This window comes from Panthera tigris, chromosome B3 (assembly GCF_018350195.1).
Source record: "Panthera tigris isolate Pti1 chromosome B3, P.tigris_Pti1_mat1.1, whole genome shotgun sequence".
NCBI classification, from domain to species: domain Eukaryota; kingdom Metazoa; phylum Chordata; class Mammalia; order Carnivora; family Felidae; genus Panthera; species Panthera tigris.
The window spans coordinates 5,710,514-5,734,888 of NC_056665.1; the positions used below are offsets into that span (position 1 = coordinate 5,710,514).

The 24,375-nt window shown below is 54.1% G+C and overlaps 1 protein-coding gene across 1 annotated transcript in view; it reads right to left on the minus strand.

The window, feature by feature from the left end:
- The window catches only part of SEMA4B (semaphorin 4B), a 39,743-nt gene that overhangs the window by 9,650 nt on the left and 5,718 nt on the right, over window positions 1-24,375 (minus strand). Inside the window, exons 2-4 of the mRNA XM_042988043.1 lie at window positions 16,058-16,311; window positions 1,590-1,753; window positions 1,356-1,418 (exon numbers count right to left, since the gene is read on the minus strand). Coding sequence (XP_042843977.1) covers window positions 1,356-1,418; window positions 1,590-1,753; window positions 16,058-16,196 — 366 coding nt within the window. The 5' untranslated portion in view covers window positions 16,197-16,311. The remainder of the gene's footprint in view (window positions 1-1,355; window positions 1,419-1,589; window positions 1,754-16,057; window positions 16,312-24,375) is intronic.

Consider the following 24,375-nt stretch of genomic DNA (forward strand, 5'->3'; position numbering starts at 1 on the left):
TTAACCAACTGAGCCGCTCAGGTGCCCCCAGAGCAACCCTTTCAAAACAGATGCCACCATGTCACTCCCCTGCCCAGCCCTTTGGTGGTTCCCCAAACACCTCGCTCAGAGTAAGTCCAGTCCTGCCCCTTCTCCAGGAATCCCACAGCTAACTCCCTCAGCACTGTCCAGTCCTGATGCAAATGTCCCTTTCTTAATGAGCTGTGGCCTGACTACCTGTTCAAGCGGCTCAGTTTTGCCTGTTGTTCTTTCTTCTTTTTCACTGTTACACTGCCAGTGTCTAAAAGTACTTGGGCACAGGGGCGCCTGGGTGGTTCAGTCTGTTAAACGTCCGACTCTTGATTTCGGCTCAGGTTGTGATCAGTTCGCGAGTTCGAGTCCCACATCGGGCTCTGTGCTGACAGCACGGGACCTGATTCTGATTCTCTCTCTCTCCCTCTCTCTCTCTGCCACTCCCCGGCTCATGCTCACTCTTTCTCGAAATAAATAAATAAATTTAAACAAGAAAAAAAGGGGGGGGGGGCCACCGGTGTGGCTCAGTCGGCTGAACATCCGACTTGGGCCCAGGTCATGATCTTGCCATTCTCCAGTTTGAGCCCCGTGTGGGGCTCTGTGCTGACAGCTCAGAGCCTGGAGCCTGCTTCGGATTCTGTGTCTCCCTCTCTCTCTCTCTCCCTCAAAAATAAAAATAAACATTAAAAAAACTTTTTTTTGAACAAAAAAAAGTACTCGGGCATGGACCAAGTGCTTAATAAGTAAACGTTTGTCAAATAAAAGAAGTCACGGGCAGTCAGGACTTGAACTTGTGTCTGAACTCCACTCTGGTGCTCTCTCCCCTTCACCTTAGCCACCCTCTGCTGCACGCAGGGTAGGGAGGTCTCTGGGAATAGTGGGGAACCCTCCAGGAGAACTCCCAGGCTGGACCACACCCCATACGCAGTGGTCCGGCCAAAACCCCACCAGGATCTGTCAGCTCTGCTCCATCACACCACCTGTGGGGGGACAGGACTCCCACCCCACCCAATCGTTGCTCTTGCTGGAAGCTGACATTTATTTGGCACCGATTAGGTGCCAGGTGCCTCGTATGTATCACCTCGCTGAATCCTCACAGCAAGACCTGAGATAGGTAGGCATCACTAGCCCCACTTTACAGGTGGAGACACTAAGGCTCAGAGAGGCAAATCTCCTCATTCAAGGTCACAGAGATAACAAGGACAGGGCCAAACCCAGGTGCGGCCACCTCGGAAGCCTACGCTCTTTCTATCGCAGCGGCTCCCACATCCTCCCTCCGTGCCGGGTCCAGGGCACCTCTCCAGCCTTCCTTCAGCCCAGGTGGCCTCCAGGTACAAGCTCACCTGTGGGTCCTTGCCCTTGAAGCTGCACTGCTGTTTCCTGTCTGCATCTGCGCTCCACAGCAGCTGCAGGAAGAAAGAAGGGGAGTGTGGGAGGGGGAGTGGAGGATGTACGTGCCCAGCACCACCACCACCCCCCCACCCGTCTGCATCGTCTTCACACCCAGAGGGTCAGTTTTTCTGTTTTCCCCTCTGCCATTCTCTGCCCAGCCTGGCCAGCCCCCGGCATCATCTCACCTCCTGGTACTCCCCGCCTGGCAGGAAGCTGGAACTACTGTTGAGAGCAAAGAGAGCCTCTCGGGCACCCACGTACAGAGTCCTGCCATCCCTGCTCAGCAGAAGGGCTGTGTAGTTGGAAATGTTTTCAGCTTCAAATCTGAGGAATGGCCGCTTTTCAGAGCCTGGGAGAGGAAGACAGACATAAACCTGGGGGCCACACCTCCCACGAGAAACCTCTTCTGCCAACCTCTAGGACGGGCCGATCTGACGGTGAGTGAGCAAGGCAGTGCACGGCAAGGGGCTGGGGACAGGGGGTCAGGCTTAAGGGGGAACAGCATTCCTGGACTCTCCAACATCATGTAAGAAACAAAGGCACGGAGATGAATGTAAAAGAACATTTATCATGGCACCGTCCCTATGAATGAAAAATTGGAAACAACCTAAGTGTCCAACCACAGGGGACTAGATGAAAACACATCACTATTAATACTCCACTCAATGGAGTATTATGCAGCTGGGAAAAAAATGATGTCGTGTTAGAAACACCAGGAAAACAAGCAAACAGAAGCATACAAGAAAGTCATGGTCAGATATGAAGCAAACGAAGATAGAGCACGTAACAGAACAAAAGAGAGGGAAGGAGGTTGAACACCCGCCTTTGAGTGGCATCAGACCCAAGGAGAAGGATCTACAGGGCACAGCCCACCCCTACCCCTGCAGCGAACCTGCCCCCTGCCCCTGCAGCGAGCCTCATTTAAAACGGCAGAGGGAGGCAAACACGGGGCACCGGTCTTGACCTCTTTGCTCCCACTCAGTCACTCGTGGAAGATTCGGGATTTTAAATAGAATGTAAATTGTCACTGACCCTGACCTCGGGAACTTGAGTGAACAACAGACACACGGTGATGCTGGCTGCCAGGGGAGTTAAGGGAAAAGTGGAGTCTCTATCTTCTGAGAGCGAAGAGGGCCGCAAGATAATGCCAGTGGTTAATGCAACAAGAAACTGAGGCTCAAGTATACAATTTTTCGGGGCGCCTGGGTGGCTTAGTCGGTTGAGTGTCTGACTTTGGCTCAGGTCATGATCTCGTGGCTCATGAGTTCAAGCCTCCACGTGGGGGCTCTGTGCAGACAGCTCCAGAGCCTGGAGCCTGCTTCGGATTCTGTCTCTGTCTCTCTCTGCCCCTCCCCCACTCATGCACTGTCTGTCCGTCTCTCAAATATAAAAAACATTAAACAATTTTTTAATATAAAATTTTTCTTTAAGTTTATTTTATTACTTTTTTAGTAACCTCTACCCCCAATGTGGGGCTCGAACTCACGGCCCTGAGATCAAGAGCCGACTGAGCCAGCCGGACACCCCGAGGTATGATATTTTAAATTACAGAAGTAACCCGATACGGGGGTAAAAACACAGAGGAGGTGGAGAAGGGTAATGGGATAGAAAAGGCCTTATTTTTCTCAGCAGCCAATCAGTAAATTAGACAAGCCAAGAAATAGTGGTGTAAGGCACTTCACCACGTGGAGGAAACCACTGTATTAACAAAAGGTCTAAATGACGAAAAGGTGTCCCTTTCTCCAGGCCTGGGGCTGGGGAGGACAGAGGCATCTGCTGCTTTTCACGGTAAGTTCTTCCCATACTTAAAAACAAATTATGTGCACATGTCCTGGATATAAACTTTAACTCTTTTTCATTGTTATAAAGTATGCAACACAAGGAAAGATTCTAATGATCTCCCACCAAGTGAAGATGAAGGTTATAGAACAGTATGCCTAGTTAGATCCTATTTTTTTTTGTGGGAAAAATATAAACCGAAAAAAAAAAAAAAATCCAGAAGGATGAACCACACAGGGTGCTGAAAACTGGTATCCCTGGTGGGAGTATAGGTAATTTTCTTCTCCTTTTTCCTTCTCATTTTTTTGGATTCTACAACAAGCTGGTTCCTCTTGTGTAATGGGAAAGAAATAGAAGAAGAAGAAGAAAGAAACACACATACCTATCCAACCAGGGTACCGTTTGTGCTTTGAGTGATTCATGGATTTGAAGAGAAATTATTCTAAAAATTCTAAGCAGCTGATAAGAAAAGAAAAACAGGCAGAACTCAGCCACCCTGCCCAAGCTCAGGTATCTCCTAACTGACCAGTCGGCTATGACCACGCACGCAAATATCGTCTCGTGAAGCTGAGGAAGCAAAAAATGCAACATGCCAACAAAGCAGTTGTGAAGATGGCTTCACGTGCTTTCACGTGATGAGTGTTTTTACATACCCCCGGCCTGGCTCCACAAAGGGCAAGAAAATAAAGAAAAGGACACAGTGAAAGAGAAACACTGAAATCAGGAGTAGGGAGAACACACACATCTGAAGAAAACATCTAAGCCAGAAAGTAAGGGCACAGTCACATAAGCAGGTCCTGAGAGATCTTCACAACAGCTACTAGGGATGGGGTGCCCATTTAAGGCTGAGCCTCCTGGTGGCCAGGAAGAAAAGGGAAATGAAGTTACCTTGTTCTCACTATCCAAGAGGAGGTACACATAGCAGCCTTTCTGGAGAAACTAAGCTTTTTGCCTCACCACGAACGCTAAAGGAAACCCTCAGGTGGGACGTTCCAGCAAAGCTCATGGGACATGGGATGGACAGCAGCCCGCCAGCAAACAGGATGACGGAGTTCCCAAGGCTGCTCCTCACAATGGCTCCTGGTGAGGGAAGGTGATGACACAAGGTGGCCAGTGCAGGAACGTGTGTGGCTCTGCAGCTAGGAGTCTTGTCATACAGCAGAGTCTAAACTGGGGCGGCACTGGGAATTCATGGGGTAAGTCCTGCCTCACGTCTGGTGTCCAAACTGGCACTGAGACCGGAGGACAGCTATGGTCCGGAGAGGTCAGGGCCTCTCTTTGAACTCTTAAGTCCAGAATCTCCTGAGACTCTAGGTTTTTTGCCTCAAACGCCCAGCTCCTCATCACTTACCAGCACTCTACACACTGGGAGACCCAAAGAAAGTTTCTAGTCCTAATCCGCCAGTTGTCCCAACCATGAAATTTCCAAACGCAACAGGGTCCAATCATGTGGCTTGTATTGTGCGGTGATGAGCCTTTAGGAGCCTGACATTTCCACGCTCTGCTCCTAGGAAGTCATGCCGGTAAAGGGACCCTCCCACTGGCCAGCAGAGGCCTGCTCCCACTCCCGGGAGGGTACAAAGTCGCCCAGGTCTGACCTCCAGGTCCAGGCCTGCCCCAGAGGTGCTGCCGCCGCTGACCTGGGATGGCCTGAGAACGTGCATTTACGAATTGACTCCCAAAGACCACGAACGATTCCACATAAGTCCCCTGTCAGGAGGCACAGGCGGCCTGACCTTTAGTGGTCCCCTACATTTCATGGGGATAACAAAGAAAATACAGCCCCCAGCGGTCTCACGAGGAGTCAGAGAGTCGAGGGCAAACATCTTCCACATCCCCTTCATGGTTTTCTGAAAGCAAGGGCTGGCTCAAATTTGCCAACACTTATCTGCCCTCCCAGGAGGCCGTTTCCCGCGGGCGGGGCCTGGAAGCCTAGGCAGGAGGCTGTGCTCGGAATCCGTCCAGAAACAGAAACACCAAAGGTCAGAGATAAGGTTGCCGTCCAGGTGGCAGCTCGGCCCCGCTCCGGCCTGGAAGGGAGAGGAAATCTGCCAAGGGTCACGTAGACAGAGCGCAGCCAGGTTGGAAGGACAGCCAGGGCGCCAGCTGCTCAAGGACCCGCCGGGCTGGGCTGCACCTCCAGTCATGTGGGGAACACGGTCATGGAAATGGCAGACAGAAAATGCCTTGACGTGTGGGTGAGGGGCCCCCTATACTATCCATTCCCCTTCTGGGCATTCTCCTCCTTCGTCCCCCACCCTGAGCCTCTCACACTCAAAGCCATGGCGTCCTGAAGGCCTTGCTTTCTGACGACCTCCCACTTGCCCTGTGGACTTCGCCAGGGCTAGTCAATGGGGCTGCCTCCCCAACTGGGAGCCTCGACGAGACAGAGATGAAGAGGACAGACTCAGGGGCGCCTGGGTGTCTCAGTCAGTTAAGTGCCCAACTTCGGCTCAGGTCATGATCTCACGGTTTGTGGTTTTAAGCCCCACGTCAGGCCCTGTACTTACAGCTCGGAGCCTGGAGTCTGCTTCCGATTCTGGGTCTCCCTCTCTCTGCCCCTCCCCTGCTTGTGCTCTTTCTCTCTCTCTTGAAAATAAATAAAACGCTGGGGGGCCGGTTATATTATTAAGGCCAGATTCTCACCACAAATAGTGTAGTTTTAGCTACAGACTAAAGTCTGCTCTAGTATTAGTAAGGGATATTATTTTAATTTAGGAAAAAAAATTAAAAAGAGAAAAATAAATAAAACATTTCTGGGGCGCCTGGGCGGCTCAGTCAGTTGAGCGTCCGACTTCGGCTCAGGTCACGATCTCACGGTTCGTGGGTTTGAGTCCCACGTCGGGCTCTGTGCTGACAGCTCAGAGCCTGGAGCCTCCTTCGGATTCTGTGTCTCCCTCTCTCTCTGCCCCTCCCCCGCTCACACTCTGTCGCTCTCAAAAATAAAGAAAAAAAATTTTTTTTAATTGAAAAAAGAAAAAAAAAAGAGTACAGACTCAGGACTCAGAGACCTGGGTGCCAATACTGCCCCTGTCACATAGGAGCCACCTGCCACCAGGACAAGCCACTTAACATCTTGGAGCCTCACTTTCCTTATCTGGAAAATGGGGATAATAACCCCTCTCCTCATAGGGTTGTTACAAAAAGAAATGAGACCGTGTGTGTAAATAACAGACATAATAACCCACATCTACCGAGAGCTTTACTCAGAACAGCCCTGCACACGTTAGCTGAGTGCTGGCACGGCGTCTGGCACGCGATCAACACCTGAGTGGGTCAAAACCAGAATCCAAAAGCCCTGCAGGAAAATCCAGCCCAGCAAGAGCTGCCAGAGGAGCAGGGCTGTTTGGAAGAGTTGGGCCTCCCTCGTCCTCGAGGGTAAAAACAACTCACACGGGGTGGTTTCTAACCTAGGTCTGTCGAGGTCACTTGGGGGTCTCACCAGGGACCAAGGGCTCTGTAACCGGACCGGTGTACGTGTTGCATGCATGAGCTGGTTCCCGCCCAGGTGCCTGGGGTCACCTCCAGAGTCACCGCACAGACGTCTGTCTGTGTGGGCCCTGCCTGGGCTTGCCTGTGTGCATGTGTGTGTGCGTGTGTCTGCGCACCCGACCACAAGGCTTGTCCGTGCTTGTGTGTTCGCTCCGGGCTGCTTTTGGTGTAGAGGTGACTGGCAGGGTGTTTGTGTTCTCCTTTTCCTGGAAGCCTTAACCATACCTCAGGGTCAGCCTTAGCTTCCAGGCTGTTCTCTGTGTGGCAAAGAGAGCGTCCCGTGTGCTCTCTTCGGCCGCCTGTGCTGCTCAGACATCCTCTGCGTCCTCTACCCAGCGGGTTAGCACAGGACAGAGAAAGCTGGGCTGCCTGAGGCTGCGGCCGGTCTCCCTGGACGGGGTGAAACCTCTCCATCCACCCCGGGCAGGCCCGAGCTGGTGGCTTCTCCAGGACTCCGGGAAGGTAGGATGCTGGAGAGGGCACGCTGGACGGGGCCTGAGGGAACTACCTGCAGGGCCCCGCTCCCCTACCCCTGGGGCCCTCAGCAGGAAGTGATGCTGGAACGACTCAGCCCCCAGCCTCAGCTAGAGTTTCTTCCCTTCCCTGTGACTCAGCCGGAAGCCTGGAGCTCTCTGAGGTGAGACGGGAACAGGGTTCGGCCCCGTCCCCACCTCCCCACCCAGTCCAGCCAGCGAGCTGCAGCAAGGCCATGACTCAGAGCACCACCCTGTCTTTCTCTCCACGGTGGCTCCTGGCACCACAGCTGACGCTGACCTGGCCCTAACATCCTGCCCTCCACAGGCCCCGGCAGGATCAGGCCAGGGGACACCAGCTTCTCTGCGGAGTCAAGAGCCGGGAAGGCGCCCCCCCCCCCTCCCCCCAGTGCAGGGAGGTGGCTGGCTGCCCCTCAGCTCGAGTCACAAAGTCCCCAGAAAGGGGTCCGGGCCCCGGGCAAGTCTCCGAGAGCCTCCTAAGAGGCTCTGCTGGAGCATCTCCTCCCCAAGACGTCACACTGGACCCTTGGACCCGGTTCCAGTTGTACCCGCGGGGGCACCACCCCTAGGGCGGGAGCGCTGACTCTGCAGCAAACTGGGGCACGTCCAACGCCCTGGATGCACATCCTCCCTCCCTCCCTCCACACCGCCCGGTGCTGTGCCAGGGCTGCCTGATGGACTGGAAATGGAGGGCCCAACCACTGTCACCAGGCCAGTGCCAGGGCAGAGTCCCCAACCAGGGAAGGATTCCTCTCAGCAGGGGAAGAGGCGTTGTGTGCCAAAAGTTCTCCCCATGCTGAGGAACTAAGAAAGAGGTAAGAAGTCAAGGGAACCCAGCCTAGAAGCATCCCATGTCCCTGGGGCAGGCACTTAGGGAAGCCCACTTCCCAGATGGCCACTGCTGTGGCTTCAAGCGAGTAAGCCAAGAGCTCCTGCCAGAATCACCAGGTGGCCCCTAGCCCCTCACAGTCGACCCCCCCCCCCCCGCCCTGCACCCGCCTTGGACCCATCTAGCCACCAGAGCCCTCACCCAGGACCTGTCTGAGCTGCCATCACCTGGGGAGCCTGACCTCCGCCAGGACCAAGGTCAGCTCCTCCAGGCCTGGGCTCAGGGACTGGCTCTTCTGGAACACCCCTCTCTCCTGACTGCTCCAGGGTCTGCCTTCCTCCTTCTGAAGAAGCTGGGACCACCAGGTATAGACAGCCTCAATCTCCCACTGCCGCCCCATCTCCTCAGAGGCCAAGTCCTGTGTCATCAACCTCTCTGCCTCTCAGAAAGCAGATTTTTTTCCTTCAATATCCCTTCTAAAAATCTTTGTGCCTCCCTCCTCCCTGTCGCGGCCAAACTCCTGAAGGGAAGAGCCACCCAGTGCTCACCTCCCACTCACCCCTTGACTGGGAGCCAGGCCTCAACCAGCTCCACGCTCGCCAGGGCCCGGTCATCACCTCACTGCCAAACCTCAGACACTGAGGGGGCACGGCCTCCGCAGCCCCCCGGCCTCACGGAGGTCCCCTGTTCCCCTGGTGTCAGCCACACCGGCCTCAAGGGTCACTTCCTGTCTCCCTCACACTCCTTCTGGGCGTCCAAGAGCTAATTTCCTGGAGCACCTACTAAGCATTTCAGATGGATCAGTGCATGAGATCCTGGCAAGGCTGTTGTGACGTCGGTCTCACCACCTGTGGCTTTCAGATGAGGGTTACAAGTGAGGTGACTGGCCCGCGGTCAGCCGGTCACAAAGAGTGTGGAGCTGGGATTTGAACCTGGGCTAGCAGCTCTAGCGTTTGTGTTCTTAACCTCCCTCAGCCCCTCCAGGGTTTCCTCTTGAATGTTCCTGTTCCCTGGGGTCTGCCCTTGGCCTCTAGGTCACACACCCACACCCATCGCTTCAACAACCCGGACGCTGGCAACCCCCAAATCTCTCCACCCAGGGCAGATCTTCCTCCAACACGCCGGAGCCCGCTGTGCGGGAGCCCCGCCGTGGGCACCGTCCACCACTGCCCCCTTCCAGACGCACACTTGGGCCTGGCGTCTTGTATCTCTGTGGGCATCACTCACCCAGGGGAAACCCGGGCAGGTTCCTTCCTCCCTCTCCCATGGACATCTGATCCATAATGAAATCCTGCCCATTTTGACTCCTCAATATTTTCCAGATCTATCCCCCTTATGATCCTTGCTCCCATGGTCCTGGACCAGGCCACCACCCTTTCCCACCCAGGACACAGCAGCCCAGCCTCCACGCTGCAGCCAGAGGTCTCTCTGGGAACTGTCACTGTCCCGTATAAAACCCTCAGCTGTGCCCCACTGTCCAAGCCCCTAATCACCAGCCCTCACCACGTCTCCTTCCCCTGCTGCAACTCAAGGTCCTGTGTCTCCTCTCTCAGCCAGCCCCACCGCCTGGAATGCCCTTCCTTCTCACCAACTCCTTCTCTTCCTGTGAGACTCAGCCGGGTTTCACCTCCTCCGGGAGGCCTTCCCGAATCCCCCGCTGGGCGAGAGCCCCTTCTCTGTGCCCATCACTTCCTCTTCCCACCTCTCAAGGCTCCACCGGTCACATCGTTTGCTGATGGGCTTTCTGTGCCGGTCTCCTCCACCAAGTTGAGAGCTTCCCGAGGCTCAGGACGGTCTTAGTCATATTTGTATCATCTGTCCAGGCAGGTAAGGCCCAAGCTGCTCAATGAACATGCGACTGAACGAATGACTGACAGAATGCTAAGATCCGATTCAGGGTACTCTGGTCCAGGGAAAGGCCCTAGATTCAAAGAGGGCAGCCTAGAGGTCCTGAAGCCTCTCGCTCACAGGAGTGCTGCCTGCGAAGCACTTGCCCCTGCTCTGCCCCCTCCCCAAAGCACTGACCACTCAGTCCTGCAAGCTCAGGGCCCGGACAGAAGTGTGGCGGCTGAAAAGTGCCACAGGGAGACAAGAGAGAGGTCACAAGGGCTGCATAGAGAGCCTCGATGCCCACGTGGGAGCTCTGACTTTCATCACTGACCAGCTGTGCCATCTGAACAGGGACCCGCCATCTCTGACAGGGAGCCCTCACCGCGGCTGCTGCAAAGACCACATAAATGCAGCACGAAGAAGTGCCAAGCCCTGCTCCCAGGTTAGGGGGTCACAGTCGGGACTGACCCTACCTGTGCCCCCAGCTCTTCCTACTATCTTCCCTCCTCCCCACCCCTGCTCTGACTAAACACCCAGCACTCTGGCCACCTCAGACGCCCACTGATGCAGGAAAGAGGGGACGAGGGCAGGTGGGGCTGCAGCCACCTGGAGGCAGGAGTCCCTCTGACCAGGTGGCTCCAGCTCAGCCCCGGGTGCATTTCACTAACTGGAATGCGGGCCCAGCCTTGCCAGATCTTCAGAAGAGCTGGAAAATTGGATTTTTACTTAAAATGTCCTGAGCTTTAAAGATCAGCAACTAATTAAAATTTCCTACAACACTTGGAGGCCAAAGAAAATCTATCTCCAGGCTGGCTCTGGCCTGCTGCCCCCCGCCCCCCACCAGTTTGCAAACCTGTGTCTCAGATGTTTGCCCCCCCGTCGCCTGCACACAACATTCCTGGCCAGGTGTGCTACGCAGGCTGTACTTGCAACTGTGGCCACGCCGTCAGGGGCTCAGCCCGGCCCCTTGCTCCCATCCAGGGAGTGACCTCAATATATCTCTTTACCAGATGGAAACACATAACCTATCAATTATTCCAGGGCTGAGCCTGGGCCATTTTGCTGCTTTTGTACACTTCACAACTGAAGTACGAGGCGCTGTTCTAATGGAGAGAATGTGGTTCTCGAGTCAGAGAGCTGTGGCCCAAGGCTTGACCCCAAACCTTTCTAGATGCGTGACCCTGACGACATGAGTTGGCTTCTCCAGGCCTCAATCCCCTCATACGTGCGAGATGGAACATTACCACCTCCAGAGCCCGGCACACAGCGGGTGCTCTGTCCTGGGAGCGTTCATCAGAGGATGAACAAGGCAGGCCAAGAAAGAGGGGGGCTCATTTGGCCCCTGTTCAAGAGTTATGATAACATGAGGGGTTTCTGTCTACCACCCCCACTGAAAAGCCCTCACCACGGGCCGCCAACCTCTCCGGACCCTACTAAATGTCAAAATGGTCTTTTCAGAGGACCCATGAGTCAGACCAGAGAGATCCCATGGGGAACAGGTCAGATTCCAGGGGGGCAGAGCCACATGCCTTGGACAAAATACTTCACCTCTCGGAACCTCAGCTGTCTTATGTTATAAATAGGGATAACATCACCTATTGTGTAGGTGACACAAGAAAACTAAAAGCCCGGTGCCCACAGTAGCTCTATACTTATTACCTTACCTTCCACCTTCTTCTAGGCACTAAACTCTGCAGCATACACACGAGGACGCCAGCTGTGCCACCTGAGGGTGGGGGGTGGTCCTGCCCCATCCTGTGGAGATGGTCACATAGGAGTGGCAGCTAGAAAATGACCAGGGAGACTGCACAGGGCTAGGCAGAGAAAAACGCTTGCCTGTGGCTTTGAGAATGGCTGGAGATGGAGCGGAGCCTTTATGGGACCTCGGGCGTCTGTCCCAAGACAGCTACCACAGTGTAAGCCACGCTCCACCCTGGACAGAGGGGGGCCCAGCCGGGAGGACAGAATGCAAGGAGGAGGGGTGGGGAGGGCTGGGGAGGGTCCGGAAGAAGCTCCTCTACCCACCAACCCCAGGGAGGGCCCCATCAGAGGCCTCTCGGCCAATCCTGAGATCCTGGGCACCCATGGCGGTGTGGGGGTCGGGCCACGGCCTCTAAGAAGGGGACAAAGGAAAAGAGTGATGGACTACCTAACCCAAGTCCAGCCTTTTCTCCAGGCTCCGCGTCATCCTGCCTCCCTTGTGTGGAGGATGAACGTGCAGGTGTCTCCAGATGTGCCCCCAAAGTTGTGCAAGCTTAGAGTTTTGCTGGGCTGGCATACAGGCATTGCAACACTCTGCTGAATGTGGGTTATGCACAGGGCAGCGTGGAAGCGGTGACGGGCAGGGGGCAGGGAAAGGTGCGGTCCGGCCCCAGGCAGGGGAGGTGCTTGGGGCAAAGAAGAATTTCAAAGAGCTGAACCAAGACACTTGAAAAGTGCACCCAATTCAGCAGGAACCCCCCCGGCCCCACACCGGAGGGTAGGATCTGCACTATCCCATCCCCTGGCGAGGATCTGCGTGTAGGCCGAGCTCGGGGTCAACCAAATTGATGCAAATAACCTCACCAAGCAAGGCAGGCAGGGAATTTCCACCAGAGAAGAGAGGCCGCTACCTTCTTACCGGGGACACAGCACGTGCCAGGCACGGCGCCAAGCGCTTTCCACACGTTATTTCACGGAATCCTCCCAGAGCCCCGTGAGGAGGGTCCTGCCGTTACTCCCAGCCTGCCCCAGGTGGTGCAGCGAGGAGGCAGGCCAGGCTTCAAGGCCGGGCCATAAGCGCCCATAGTTGCAGCTCTTTCCACTTGGCTCTGAAGGGCTATGAACAGGCCAGGCCACAGGCCACAGCTGAGGACAAACGCTCATGTGGAGCTAAGGCCACATCAAGGAGGGAGGCCGGTAACCGGCTGGCAGGACTCTGATAGCAGCCCGCACCGGGGGCTTCTCGGGGCGGCCATGCCCCTGGGGGTCCGCTCCAGGGTCAGAGGGCAAACGACTGATCTGTGCCAATGCCCAGTTCCTCAGCTCAATGGCGTTTTGTTGAGCGCCGTCTGCAGGCCTGTGGCTTTATTTATTTCCAATCTGGTTTGGAAACACTGCGTCCAGAGCTTTCCAGACAGGCACTTCTGGGGCAGGAGGAAATTAATAACTCCCTTTAATTGCCCAAAGAAGGGAACTCAATAAGACTCGTGTGAGCCAAAGGAGAAGGTTTGCTTTGTTCCTTTCCACGTGGCCAGGCTGCACTGGCCTTGCAGCTCACACACCGGGGCCATCATTTCCACTCAGCATCTCTCCTCTTCCGAGCCTTCGGTCTTGGAACTCCAAACCGCAGTTTCCAGCGCAAGAGAACCAAAATTCCACACCCTCCTCTGAAGCATTCCTTCCACAGAGACAAGTAACTTCCTCTTAAGGCCTCTCTGCTCGTCCAGCTGGCCCTGGAGCCCCCGGTCCTCCTCCCCCTCCGACCACTGGATGAGACCACAAATGGGGGATCCCCTCCTTGACAGTCCCAGGAATCCGCTGTAGATCAACAGTAACGAGGGTTCCGTCATCAACTGGATGCTCCACTTCTAGAGATTTTGTTCCGAACCACAGACATAGCCCACTGTCTCTAGGCATCTGGGCCCTCGGGAGCTTGGGTGGGAATTCAGCAGGAGAGGGCAGGTAGCAGGGGAGGGGGGTGCGGTCTCTACTTCCATGCCTGTCTCCCGGTTCCGTGAAGGAGTCCCCATGGTCACCATGGGCCTACCCAGGATAGGCACATCCCCAGGAATATCTAACAAGCCCCCGGGGATGAGGCAGGAAACTGCCTACGGCCATGCTCAGAGGGGGAGTCCGTTCAGTCACGGGGGCATTCCTCTCTGGGGCTTCCATCCCGGGTGGGGTATCAGGGGCCAGGAGGACGTCTAGGGAGGCCAGCGCTCCGAGCTGTGGTGCACATCGTGAAGTGTGGATGTGTGCTCACAAATTCAGGTGTAGAGGCGCTGCTAACCTATTCCAGGGCTTTGGAGGGGGGCTAGAAAAAGAGGTCCCCTCGGGCAGACCCAGCCTCAAGAACACAGCAGGACGTCTTTTTCTCTAGGATCCGCAGCTTGGAGAGCAGAGTATCGACTGCATATCTAGGCCCTCGGAACTTCTCACGGGGGCACCTTTGTGCGGTGCATCTGTGCCAGTCCTAACAGGTGAACCTGCGTCTCAGTCCCCTGGGAGTTCGGACTTTAACATACGGGTGTGTGTGTGTGTGGGGGGGTGACACAGACACTCCAGACCGGAGCACCGAGTGACCTGTGGAGGGGGTGCTGGTGTGGGACAGGAGCCTGGCAACAGTCAGATTTGTGGAAGTGGCTCAGGGCTGGGAGCTACGTGGGTAATAACCACCAAGTGTTCTAGCTGCTCTTAAGACGCAGATTCTCTCGGTTCCCACTCAGAGCTCACCGATTCTGCCTCTCAGTTATCCTCTGAGCGGTCCCCGTCCAGTTCCAGAGCTGGACACCAGACCTGCTGCAGTTGATATGACTCTGTGAGCCAGCTCAGGGCCATAAGCGGAGTCCATCAGAGTATTTGTTCTAAGGGCAAAGGCAATTGTGGCCATAACCCAAAGTGGCAAGGCCGTAGGCCGGGGTCCGGATACACCTGTTTATCCTCACTTAACGAGACAGAGCACCCAAGGGACTGTGGTCAAACTAACAAACCAGCGCCGCCCCCACCGCAGGCAGTCACCTGCCTCTGTGCAGCGTGTACAAGAATGAAACCTGTGCTTAACACTTGACAATAACAACGACTAACACTTACTGAGCGGTTTCTATGTACCAAGCCCTGTCCTGAGGACTTTTCAAACATAAACGTATTTAAACCTCACGACTGTGAGGTACGTGCTTTATTATTATCCCATTTTAAAGATGAGGAAATCAAGGCCCAGAAAGGTTCAGTAGCTTGCTCAAGGTCATATGGTTACTAAATGGCCGAGAAGAATTTGAACCCAAGCTATCTCCTGGATACCGTCTTGCAATGTTTCAGACAGGGTTACTGAAGGCCAGGAGACCCTGACTTAACCTAAGTGCTGACTCTGCTACTCTTCCCTTTTGTACACAGAATGTTTTCAGGGGTGGGGATGCCATAAAGAGAAGAAAGTCTGGTACGCTTCCAATCTGTAACCTCTAATTTATATGCCTTTTATTCAAATTCTTCCAATGTGACAAGTTAAAGGGCTTAGAGAAACAACATTTACTGAGCCCCTATAAACCTTGTGCCCACAGAACTCACCTAGTATTATGAAATCTCCAAGATAACCTTGCAAGGTACCTACGACTGTGCCCATTTTGCAGATGACATAACCCGAGCACAGGAATAAGGGAATTATTTGGCCAAGAGTAGAAATGAACTTAGAATCCAGGTCCCTCTGATTTCAAAGAGGAGTTGGAGAAGCAGATCCAAGGGGGTAAGAAGAGGGAACAGCCATGGCTGGAAAGGGAGGGGGCCACTGAAGCAGGCGTGAGCACCAGGTGTGGGACCCCACCAATGAGGATGGTACTCCCAGAGCACTCCAAAGAGGAGTCTCTCCCTGGGTTTGGGTATCTCAGAGCTGACCCCATCCCTGGGGTCGCTCCCAGGCCCCCGGAAGGGTTCCCACCCTGTTGGGCCCGGCACTGCGCGGGTAGGCCAGGGTGAAAGGCTGGGAGTGGGGACGGGACTCCCGTCCCGCCGCAGCTCAGGAGTCCTGCTGCGACTTGCTGGGAATACCAGAACCCCAGTGTTTATGGGGCGGCAAGTACGGCCCCCTCCACCCCGCGACACCCTCGGGGGCGGCCCAGCGGCTGGCTCTGGTCAGCATCAAAGACAAGCAGATGGGCAGGCGGACCAGCGGGTAGCCAGCACCGGGCGAGGGGGGGCGGGGAGCGAAAGGGTTGGCGGGGGGTGGGGGGTGGGGGGCGCCACCGCCGAAAAGGGCGCCCTACCAAGGGGCGAGCTGGGACAACAGAGCTGGAGAAAGACCCCCTCCCCGCCCACCAAAAGGGAAGAAAGGGGCCCGCGGCCCCACAGCTGCCCTCTCTGCTCTCTCCCTCCCCGCAGCGCTCCGAAAGGAGGAGGGGTCGTAATGGACCCCAAGCCTCCGACAGGCCCCCTCCTCCCTCCCTCCTTTGTCACGGCAGCCTCCGCACGGGCACCTCCCGGCCGCCTCCCCTCCCTCCGACCCCAGCCCGCGCCCCCGTGGGGTCGCCCCAGCGCTCACCCAGCGGCAGGCTGATCCGAGGGGCGAGCGCCCGAGTCGGCGGCGGCGGCGGCAGCAGCAGCAGCAGCAGCAGAAGCAGCAGCGGCGGCCAGGGCGGCAGCGCTCTCCGCTGGGCGGGCGGTCGGCTCCCCCGGCCCATCGCGGCGCTCCGGACAGCGGGGAGCAACGGCGTCCTCGGGGCTCCGGCTCAGGTGGCTCGGCTTGACTCGCGGGTGGCGGCCCCGCCCCGCCGTAGACTGCCCTGGTCTCTCGACCTGTGCGGGGAGCTGCGGTCACGTGGGCCGCCAGCCCCCTCCCCCCCCCCGCCGGCCCCTCCCGGTCGGAGCCGGCCCACGAGCGGAGGGAGGGGCCGAAGGAGGAAGTCGGGCGCCCAGCCCGGCCTCTCCCGCTCCGCTCCCGGCCCAACCCGCCCCGCCTCCCTCCTCCCACCTCTCACCTCCCCGTTCCCTCCTCCCTCCCGGCGCGGGAGGCCCGAGCGGCGGCCGCGTGCTGCGCCCTGCTCTGTGCGCCCCGGGAGCAGAGCGGACCCCGCGGTCCCACCCGGACCCCGCCCCGCGGGCCCTGCCGCCGCCGCCCCACCCCCTTCCGGCTTTTCCACCACCCCCTGAGCGCGTGGGGTTGGGAAAACGCGTGGGTCTCTCCCTGGGCGCCTCCCGAGGGTCGAGCCTTGGTCTCTCCTCACCCCCCCACCCCCGCGCTAGTGCTCCTAGCACCCACTTGCCCGTGACCAAAGGAATCGGCCGAGCTCGTGCTGACGACCGGGCCGGTTGCTTCCGAGTCTAATTTCTGCACCGGTCAACCCACCTGGGGTCTTGGCAGGGCGGTCACTACAGGCTCAGCGCCCGCTCTAGGCACCCTGCGCGGCCATCCACGCCTAGGATTCTGCCCACACGAAGCCGCATCTCGGATGGGGGGGGGGGCGAGGCAAGATTAGCCTAAGTGGGGTAACGGGGTATAAGGTAGTGCCAGGGGCGTCTGAGCTCCTCCACAGCCTGCACGTTGCCTGGGAGGGGAAAAGACTCCCTCAGACTGGAGTGGAATCCTACAGGCACCCACTTGGAAGAGGCAAGGTCCACCCACCCGCAATCCTCCTGGCTCCTAACATCCTCAGGGATGGAGCTTAGTTCTGCCGGGACCAGGGCTGTCAAGCTGCAGACTGGACCTCCCAGTGGGTCCTGGAATCAATTTAAGGGGTCCCTATTAGCATTAAAAAAGAAGCGGATGGGGCACCTAGGTGGCTCAGCTTTAACTTCTGACTCTTGATCTCAGCTCAGGTTTTGATCTCAGGGTCCTGAGTTCCAGCCCTCTTTTGGGCTGGGGGGGGGGGGGGGGAGGGGAGAGAAGAAAAGCAAATATGGAAGTGCAATGATGACGGAAGGGATAAGAAGGTGTGGGGAAACGTGTTTCACCTTTTCCTAAATGTGCACAGGATCACAGTAAAATGGAATTCTTCCTGTACTTCAGGTCAAAGGGAGTTTGGAAACCTCCACTAGGCTGGTCATTTCCAGGGCAGTGGTGCAGGTTTCTCCAGGAATTAGCTGGAAAGTTCCTCTTCACCCCCTGCCAAAACTAGCTTCCTCAGAGCCACCAGCTTTTGCTCTCAGCCCACCCCCAGGGCTCACCGCACCCTCTCCCACAGGGTGGCTGTCAGGAGATGGGCACGGTGCTCACACAGCACCAGGTCTCCTCTCAAAGGCAGCCTTCCTCACGCTCCGTGATTTCGGTACCTCCCATCATCCCGACACCCTTCTGTGGACATGGTCCAGGCTAACAGCACCCCTTTGCGAAGGGGCTTCCAGCACTGGACACAGAATTCCACACGGGGCGTGGACAGCACCCACCACTCGGGGCTCTAGCATTGCCCAAGCCTTGGACACTTCACCTCTATTAATGGTGTCAGTCTGTCTGCAGCCAGTTATGTTATGTCCAAGCTTCTATCTGCAGCCACGACCTCTGTCCCGAACTCCAGATGGCCTCAACATTTCTACGGGGCTGTCTTGTCTGACAGGCATCTCATATCCAGCATGTCCTACCCTAAGCTCCCGACCTCTCCCCTCCCCCTTCCCAAACGGGCCCCTCCTGTATGAGCTTTCTCCATCTCATTTAAAATTTTTTTATATTTATTTATTTTTGAGAGACAGAGACAGAGCACAAGTGGGGAAGGGGTGGAGAGAGAGGGAGACATAGAATCCCAAGCAGGCTCCAGGCTCTGAGCCATCAGCAAAGAGCCCAACGCAGGGCTCGAACTCACGAACCATAAAATCATGACCTGAGCTGAAGTCGGACGCTCAGCCGACTGAGCCACCCAGGCACCCCTCTCCATCTCATTTAAAGGAACTCCATCTTCAAGCTGCTCAGGTTAAAAACCTTAAACTACTTTCTTTCCTCTGGCTCCCCCTAGCACTTGACCCCCTAGCAAGTCCATAATCTGACCATTTACCACCTCCCCAGGGGGTGGGGAGGTTGCAGTCAGCACCCTCTTTCTCTTGGTTACTCTGAGGTCCTCCTAATGGCTGCCTCTGCTTCCACCCTGGTTCCCCTGCAACCTGTTCTCAACTCAGCAATGAGAGTGAGTCTTTTGAAACCACAGTCAGGTCATGGCACTCCTCTGCTCAACACCCTCCAGTGAGTCCCCGTCTCGCTCAGACTAAAAGCCCAAGACTTAACAGTGGTCTCCAAGGCCGTGTGTCACCCTCACCCCCACCTCTCCACCATCTACGCCAGGCCCGCCCCCAGGCCAAGCACTCGGGGTAGGACCTTGGCCCTGGCTACTCCCTCTGCCAGGAACACTCTTCCCCCAGATAGCCAGTGACTGAGTCCCTTGCTTCCTTCACATCTTTGTTCAAAGATCACCTTCTTGGAAGAATGTGAACTTCTCCCCAAATTCCCCTGACCCTGAGATTTTTTTTTCCAAAGCGCTCATCACTCTTGTTTAGTGTTTCCTCATTGTCTGGAATCCTCAGCTGCCCCCACTCTCCAGCACCAAGAATATTGCCTGAGGGACATTGAGGAACAATGTTGCTTATTGAGCTAGTTATTGACTAACACTGCCCAGGCAGTGGGGGCATATGGGAGACCCTCAGTAAGTCGTGGCTACATGAATGAATGAATGAATATGACCTAAGAGTCACAGAATACTGCTGGCTCATGTCAACGAACCGCCAGAGCTACTTTTTTGATATCAACTTTGCTCTAGTAAAGAGTTCCCCCAAAACCTCAAATTACGCAATTTAACATTTTCAACCTAAGCACAGGACTTCATATGGATCTCCTTTAATTGTTTAAAAAAATTTTTTTAAGGTTTATTTATTTTTGAGAGAGAGAGAGAGAGAGAGAGAGAGAGAGAGAGAGAGACAAGAGTGTGAACAGGGCAGGGGCAGAGAGAAAGGGGGAGACACAGAATCTGAAGTGGGCTCCAGGCTCCGAGCTGTCAGCACAGAGCCCGACGTGGGGCTCAAACTCATGAACCGGGAGATCATGACCTGAGCTGAAGTTGGATGCTTAACCGACTGAGTCACCCAGGCGCCCCCCTTTAATTTTTTTTTAAAGTTTGTTTATTTATTTATTTAGAGAGAGAGCACGAGCAGGGGAGGGACCGAGAGAGAAGGAGAGAGAAAGAGAATCCCAAGCAGTCTCTACACTGTTAGGGCAGAGCCTGATGGAGGGCTCGAACTCAGGAAGTGCAAGATCACGACCTGAGCCAGATGCTGAGCCAGACGACCGAGCCACCCAGGCGACCCACATTGATCTCTTTGAATCTACTGGTTCTGGTCCAGATTTCATCCTATTGAGGTCATCTTGAGCATTAATTCTGTTATCACACATTTGGCTTCTCTTCTCAGTTCGGAATCATCTGTAAATTTGATAATAACTTCTTAGCCTTTATTCAAGTCATTGATAAAAAATATTGGGTGTCGTGATGCCTGGCTGGCTCATTTGGTGGAACATGAGGTTCTTGATCTTGGGGTTGTAAGTTCAACCCCCATGCTGGGTGTAGACATTACTTAAAAATAAAATCTTAAAAAAATCTATTGGGTGAGCAATCCTAGCACCCAGCTCCTGGTTCCTAAATAACACTCATTTATAAAAGGTACCGGGACTCCTTGGGGAAATGAATGGGAAAGTACAAGGCGAGCCTGGGACATTTCGTTGGGCTAGAAAGCAAGGAAGTTATTAAAGATTAATGGGATGGCATCAAAAAAACTTTGACCCCGCTTAATGACTAAACTTGAGATAATTTGAAAATCAAAAAGCATACTGAAGTAATGGGTTCTAATGCATCAAAAAAAACCCAATCCATTAGTCCACAGTGAAACTGAGGAAAACACACAGAGAGAAAAAGAAAGGAAGCTTTTCTTTACAAAGGAATGTTAGCTGATGAAGAAGAATAGACTTCAGAAAAATCTTGATTCAAGCAAAGGTAATCAGTGGATGCTAAGCCATCGGGTGGAAGACTGTTAGGAAACCGTGGGTTAACAAGGTCTCAAAGTCTGTCGTAACAGCGACTTTACTAATTACGGAAGGGAAATCGGAACTCTGAGGGACAGCACTGGCTGCCACCATCCTAACCAAGAGGTCTAAAGTAGCATCACCAGTAAGGCGACTAGCTGACACAGTTTCCCCCCCAGCATGATGCGGTAAGACATGCAAAACATTAGCAGTCCTCGGAGCACATCTGTCAATGCTGATACATTGATGATACATCCAGCATCTACATTCTAGGTTGGACTCTTCCAAAAGGTCAGTCTGGGGACACCTGGGGGCTCAGTTGGTTGAGCTTCCGACTTTGGCTCAGGTCATGATCCCATGGTTCATGAGTTCCAGCCCTGCGGCTGTCAGTTAGTTCAGGGCCTGCTTCAGATCCCCTGTCCCCTTCTCTCTCTGCCCCTCCCCCGCTCATGCTGGCTCACACACACGCACACTCTCTCTCTCAAAAATAAACCTTAAAAAAATTTTTAGGGGCACCTAGGTGGCTCAGTCGGTTAAGCGTCCAACTTCGGCTCAGGTCATGATCTCATGGTTCGTGGGTTCGAGCCCCGCGTCGGACTCTGTGCTGACAGCTCAGAGCCTGAAGCCTGCTTCAGATCCTCTTTCCCCCCTCTCTCTGCCCCTCCCTTGCTTGTGCTCTGTCTCTCTCAAAATAAACTTAAAAAGTTTTTAAAAATAACGTCAATCTGGTGAAAGACAAAAAAGACAAGGGGACTATTTTAGATTAAGAAACTAACAAGACATGGGAATGCAAACTGGTGCAGCCCCTCTGGAAAACAGTATGGAGGTTCCTCAAAACATTAAAAATAGAACTACTCTATGACCCAGCAATTGCACTACTAGGAATTTATCCAAAGGATAAAAAAATGCCGATTCAAAGGGGCACATGCACCCCAATGTTTATAGCAGTGCTATCAACAATAGCCAAAGTATGGAAAGAGCCCAAATGTCCAACAACTGATGGACGGATAAAGACGTGGTATATATACAACGGAACACTACTCGGCGATGAAAAAGAATGAGATCCTGCCATCTGCGACAACATGGATGGAACTGGAGGCTATAATGCTAAGTGAAATTAGTCAGTCAGAGAAAGACAAAAATCACTCATATGAGGACTTTAAGAGACAAAACAGATGAACATAAGGGAAGGGCAGCAAAAATAATATACAAACAGGGAGGGGGACAAAACAGAAGAGACTCATCAATACGAAGAACAAACTGAGGGTTACTGGAGGGGTCCTGGGAGGGGGGGATGGGCTAAATGAGGAAGGGGCACTAAGGAATCTACTCCTGGAATCACTGTTGTACTATAGGCTCACTAATTTGGATGTACATTAAGACAAATAAAAAATGAAATAATAAAAAAAGAAACTAACAAGGCATGATAATCACATGAAATATGTGAAACTGATGGGATCTTGAAAGAGAAAAACAGAACGCCAAACAGAATTGGGAAAATGTTACGAAGCACCGTGTGTCAGATATTATGGCACTAGTGGTCACTTTCTTAGGGATTGATAAAGGCATTGTGGTTTCAGGAGAATATTATCATCCTCCAGAAATGCCTGCTGAGGTTTTGTAGAGGTAAAGTGTCATGATGTCTGCAACCTACTTTCACATGATTCAGCAAAAATAAGTGTGCTGTGTGTGTATGGGTGGGTGTTAGAAACGGTGTGAATGCAACTGTCACAAAGTTTTAACCATTAATTAACATAGAAAAGTCACAGGTGTGGGGCGCCTGGGCGGCTCAGTCAGTCAAGCATCTGACTCTTGATTTCAGCTCAGGTCATGATCTCACAGTTCGGGAGGTCGAGCCCCATGTCAGACTCTGTGCTGACAGTCCGGAGCTTGTTTGGGATTCTCTCTCTCCGTCTCTCTCTGTCCTTCCCCCCGGAGTGCTCCCACCCATGCTCGCTCTCTCACTCTCTCTCTCAAAATAAATAAATTTAAAAAAAAAGAAAAGAAAAGAAAGGTTACAGGTGTTTTTGTATTAGTGTTTTGGAAGTTTGGGGCGGGGGAGGGGACTGGTAAGATGGGGCCAAAAGCAGAGCCCGGCGCCACTAGAGACCTCTATCAGGGTGAAACTGATCAACATCCTTTGAGGGCTGAACAAAGAGCTGTGTCCTAAGTGCCCTCCTTAGCCCACACTTCTCCGTAGTATCCACAAGAGTATTATGAAAAAAAATTGCAAGAAATCTTGACATCAAGGTACCAACTACCTCGGTGCAGCATTTCCTTCTACCGTCTGCCTACCATTCTAACCCAGAACAGGGCCTGGGCAGCGGCACGCGCTCAGTTGGTATTTGTTGAGTGCCCAAATCCCCGTGTCACCTAGCTCCCCAAATGGCAGCAAGGCTGGTTTGCCCTAGTGTCTTGGCAACACAAGGGTTGTCTGCCTGTTCTGCTCATCCCCGAGGAGAGGAGGCAGGGGCTAACGAGGCCTCGCCGGGTGGTTAATTATGCCCTGCTCACGGCTGCCGAAATGCTTCAAGTACGTCTTATGCCAACTGGGTGGCAAGCCTCTTGGGGAGAGTGACCAGTCTTGTCTTTGGAAGCCCCACCGCCTAGCACGGCGCTCTGGTAGGGCTGACAAAATGAGGGGCCCAACTTTGGCCCAGAGAAGTGCCCTCCAATCCACACCCCACCCTCGGCCCTCGTGGGCTTCCCTGTCTTCCGTCAGCGTGCTAATTTGTTCTCCCCAGGCTGGAAAAAACAGGAGGACGATGGACTGAGAAAAACCTCATTTGAGCTGACTTCCTGTGGGCTCAAGAGTGGTTCCCAAGCCAACGCTGTGTCTCCTGCTCCCCTATGCCACTCTTGGACGTAGGCAAGTCTTTCTCGGCCAGTACATCGGTGTTTATAAAGAGCTCAGGGGCGGCTTGGAAAGACAGCATAAAAAGAGAGAAGAGAAAAGCAATGCTTCTGTGTAGGCCCCCCCCCACCCCCGCCCACTGCCAGCAAGATGAAGTCGTCAAGCCTGGACCTCTCTTTCCCCATCCGCATTCACACAGCCCTGGCCCTTCCTCTTCCCATCCTGACCCTGGTCCCTTCTCTCTGCTTCTGTGTTTCTCCCTCCCTCTCAATCTCTCCCTTTCTGGCCCACTCTCTAGCACACAGACACACACACACATACACAAGGACAAAAACGCACAAATGAAAGGTAAACTGTGCGTGGGAATACACACAAAGGGGCCAAACAAAACTCCTCTATGGTGAGAGATGTTCGAACAAGGGGGCACGTGCCTAGTATAGGCAGACGAGGAAACTTTAGGGATGACCCAAATATTCTGTGTCTCAAGCTGGGTGCCGGTATCCCAAGTGTATACAAATGTTAAAATGTTTTGAGTTGTACACTTAAGATGTGTGTTTTCGGGGCGCCTGGGTGGCTCAGTCGGTTAAGCGTCCGACTTCAGCTCAGGTCATGATCTCGCAGTCTGTGGGTTCGTGCCCCGCATCGGGCTCTGTGCTGACAGCTCAGAGCCTGGAGCCTGCTTCCGATTCTGTGTCTCCCTCTCTCTCTGCCCCTCCCCTGCTCATGCTCTGTCTCTCTCTGTCGCAAAAAAAAAAAATAAATAAAAACATTAAAAAAAAAAAAAGATGTGTGTTTTCCTGTAGGTTAGTTCATATCTTACACCTGTTCTCATGGGGGAAAAAAATCACAAAGAGGCCAAAAGGTTAAACAAAACAACTTGGGGGGGGGGCACCTGGGTGGCTCAGTCGGGTTAAGCGTCCAACTCTTGATTCTGGCTTAGGTCATCATCTCACAGTCATGAGATCAAGCCCCGAGCTGGGCTCCACACTGGGCATAGAGCCTGCTTAAGAGCCTC